The sequence below is a fragment of the Trypanosoma grayi genome (assembly GCF_000691245.1).
Source record: "Trypanosoma grayi strain ANR4 Tgr_1535_V1, whole genome shotgun sequence".
NCBI classification, from domain to species: Eukaryota; Euglenozoa; class Kinetoplastea; order Trypanosomatida; family Trypanosomatidae; genus Trypanosoma; species Trypanosoma grayi.
In genome coordinates, this window is record NW_008827153.1 from 1 (window position 1) to 2,925 (window position 2,925).

The 2,925-nt window shown below is 60.2% G+C and overlaps 2 protein-coding genes across 2 annotated transcripts; both read right to left on the minus strand.

The window, feature by feature from the left end:
* Positions 1-596: 596 nt before the first annotated feature.
* DQ04_15351000 (hypothetical protein) lies at positions 597-1,076 on the minus strand (the record flags this gene model as incomplete). Its single annotated transcript, XM_009317300.1, has 1 exon — positions 597-1,076. The coding sequence occupies one exon, from the start codon at positions 1,074-1,076 to the stop codon at positions 597-599; it is 480 nt and encodes a 159-aa protein (XP_009315575.1).
* A 1,237-nt stretch (positions 1,077-2,313) lies between these two features.
* DQ04_15351010 (putative glycerate kinase) lies at positions 2,314-2,841 on the minus strand (the record flags this gene model as incomplete). The annotated part of the gene is made up of 1 exon (XM_009317301.1): positions 2,314-2,841. The coding sequence occupies one exon, from the start codon at positions 2,839-2,841 to the stop codon at positions 2,314-2,316; it is 528 nt and encodes a 175-aa protein (XP_009315576.1).
* Positions 2,842-2,925: the final 84 nt, after the last annotated feature.

Sequence of the window (2,925 nt, forward strand, 5' to 3'; positions counted from 1 at the left end):
TCACCAGCGGCACATCCACGCGTGCGAAGCGGTACGGCGACGACACCCGCGAGTGCGCGGGGAAGAACAGGCTGTCGAGCAGGCCAGCGCCGCCGTCCGACATCGGGCAGTGCACAACGTCGGCGTGCGCGTCGGTACCCGCCTCAGCGGTACGGAACGCACGCTCAATCGCGAGGCCAGCGTCGCAGGCGGTGAGCGTGCCCTTGAAGGAGTCGCAGCACGCAAGCACGCTCTTCCACGAGAAACGATTCACTTTCGAGGGCATTTCAAGGAACGAGATTCAAAGAAGAGTTCGCAGTAGCGGTCCTTCTGTTATTTAGACGTATGTCGTAGTGTTGTTTTGGCTGTGATTTCCTCGCAAAGGAAAGGCCATACACACAGATGGAGAGCGACACACACACACACACACACAGAGAGAGAGAGAGAGAGAGAGCAGCAGAAGGGTAAGAGAGGCCTAACACGGCAAGGCAGCACACACACAAGCAGCACGGCAGCAAGCAGCGGCACATTGGGCCACCTCAAAGAAAAAGTCCACAGAAATATGACTAAACTAGAGTGAGTGGGCAGCACGCCGGTCTACGCTCGAAGCGTCCCCCTCAGTCATCACCATCGTCATCGCTGCTCTTCTTCCACATCCCCGCAGCGCCTTCGCCGCCGGCTCTTTCAATCGCCTCTTCCACTGCAGCAGCAGAGGGGAGCTCGTCCCGAAGCTGCTCCACCGACGGCAGCACGCGCTCCAACTCGGCAGCGCTCGGCAGCCCCGACGCGTCACCACCCACAGCCCCACCCATGTGGCTGCCGCCGCTGGTGTTGTCCGTGCCACCACCGCCGAAGAGAGCGTGGCCTCGCGCCGCCACGGCAGCGTCATCGGGGTGCAGCTGCTGCTGGGGCGGCTGTTGCCGGGCAGCGGGGAATGCCTTGCGGTTCGCAAACCACGAGCGCCGACTCTCGCAGAGTACAGCATGGGTTGCCCCCCCTCCTCCACCTCCGCCTGATGGCTCTGCTGGTGCAATGGGCAACGGCCCAATGCGGGGCCTCCCAAGCCGTCGGAGTGTGTGGCCGACGCGGGAGTGCATCACGGACACAATCGGTGCCAACGCTGCTGTTATGGTAGCGGTAACGCTTAATCACCTCTCTGTGCGCAACACAGGCACAGCTACAGACCTACAGTGCAGACGTATGCATGCGTACCAACGATGAACACACAAGCAAAGACACACAGGCGTAGAATCAGTCTTTTTGTTGTGTGCGCGTGTATCCGCAGTGCGCCAGCGAGAAACAGTCTGAACTGGCTCTACGCAACAGCCACCCGTCACACACACACACATATGCGGGGAAATGGCGGTCAACAGTGCTGGGACTAAGACGTAGGAGACACAAGGCCACACGCCCATCCCACCTCAGTGCATCTGTCCCCGCCACTTCCCCCCGTTTCTCTTTACCTCGGTTGTCGCTGCATTTGCTTGTGGTGGTGTGCCAAAGTGATCTGCGGCAGGGGACGAGACAAAGACACAGAGAGAAGAGAAGGTGTGGGGCACCGCACCGCCAAGTCAACAAGAATAGCCGCTGCAGGCTCTGTCCCCACGTCACCTCAGCCGTCATTTTATTTCCAAAAATGGTCTGAACAGAAAATAATTACCATTATCTCGCTTGGGNCTGCAGGCTCTGTCCCCACGTCACCTCAGCCGTCATTTTATTTCCAAAAATGGTCTGAACAGAAAATAATTACCATTATCTCGCTTGGGCTGAAGCAGCTCATATCCATTTGCTTCCGTCCCACCTTTTGTTTTGCCTGCAAGGCGTTCAAACTTCCACGCAGGTGTGTTACACCTCCTCTTACTCACGCATTTCCTCGCGCTCTTATTCTTCTTATCCAGGCCTATAAAGCATCCAAATAGAAACGCTCCCGTGGTGCGGGGTGGGGGCGCGCACCTCCGCCCTCACGCCCCGCTCCTCTGCGGCTGCGGGCAAGTGTTAGCCCGCAACGGGAACAAAGGCACGCACACCAACAGGACACCACAGCGCACACGAAGCACCAACAACAGAATCACATATTAGCAGATATCACACAGGAGAAAGAGAAGGGGGCCCTTTCCCTCATTCATTATCGTGCCCGTTTTACATTGGGCCTTCACACACAGACAGACGTGCACAGAGGAAGAAAAGCAGGAGCCCCACGGGGCCGCCATCAGCAGTAGAACCGGCTGGNCCGTTTTACATTGGGCCTTCACACACAGACAGACGTGCACAGAGGAAGAAAAGCAGGAGCCCCACGGGGCCGCCATCAGCAGTAGAACCGGCTGGCGGTGGGGACTACAGCTTCGCGGAGCACTTCCGTGCCGGCGTCGTCGCCACGTGCGGCGCGTCGCCCTCGGTGCCGGAAACGTACCACATGATGCGCTTCTCCACACACGCACCGGCGTTGCCCAGCGCCTCCGGCACCGTGAAGTGGCGCGGCGTGAGCGGCAGCAGGTGCACGCGCGGCACCGCAGCGACGAGGCTGGCGTCGTCGCTCTTGTACTCCTTCTGCACGCGCATGTGGTCGATCAGCACGCTCCGCACCTCCTCCGCGTCACGGTACGACGTCCTGCCGCACACGACAATGACGTCGCCGAGGATCGCCTGCCCGCGCTCGCGGCGACGCAGGTTCTCCAGCACCACCAACTGCAGAAGGCGCCCGAGCGTCTTGTTGTAGCGGATGGTCTGCTCGTCAAAGGAGCCCTCGCCGGTGATCATGCAGTCGCACACACGCATCTTCTCAGGCAGGCCGAGCAGCTCGGCAACAACGTCGGCGCCGGCCATCCACCGCGCGCTCAGCACGTAGCGGAAGAAGCCGCTCATGCCGCCCGCACCGCCGCCACCAGGCGTGTTGCACAGCGCCTCGAGGTGGCGCTTCAGCTGCTGCTCGCTCATCTGCGAGTCATG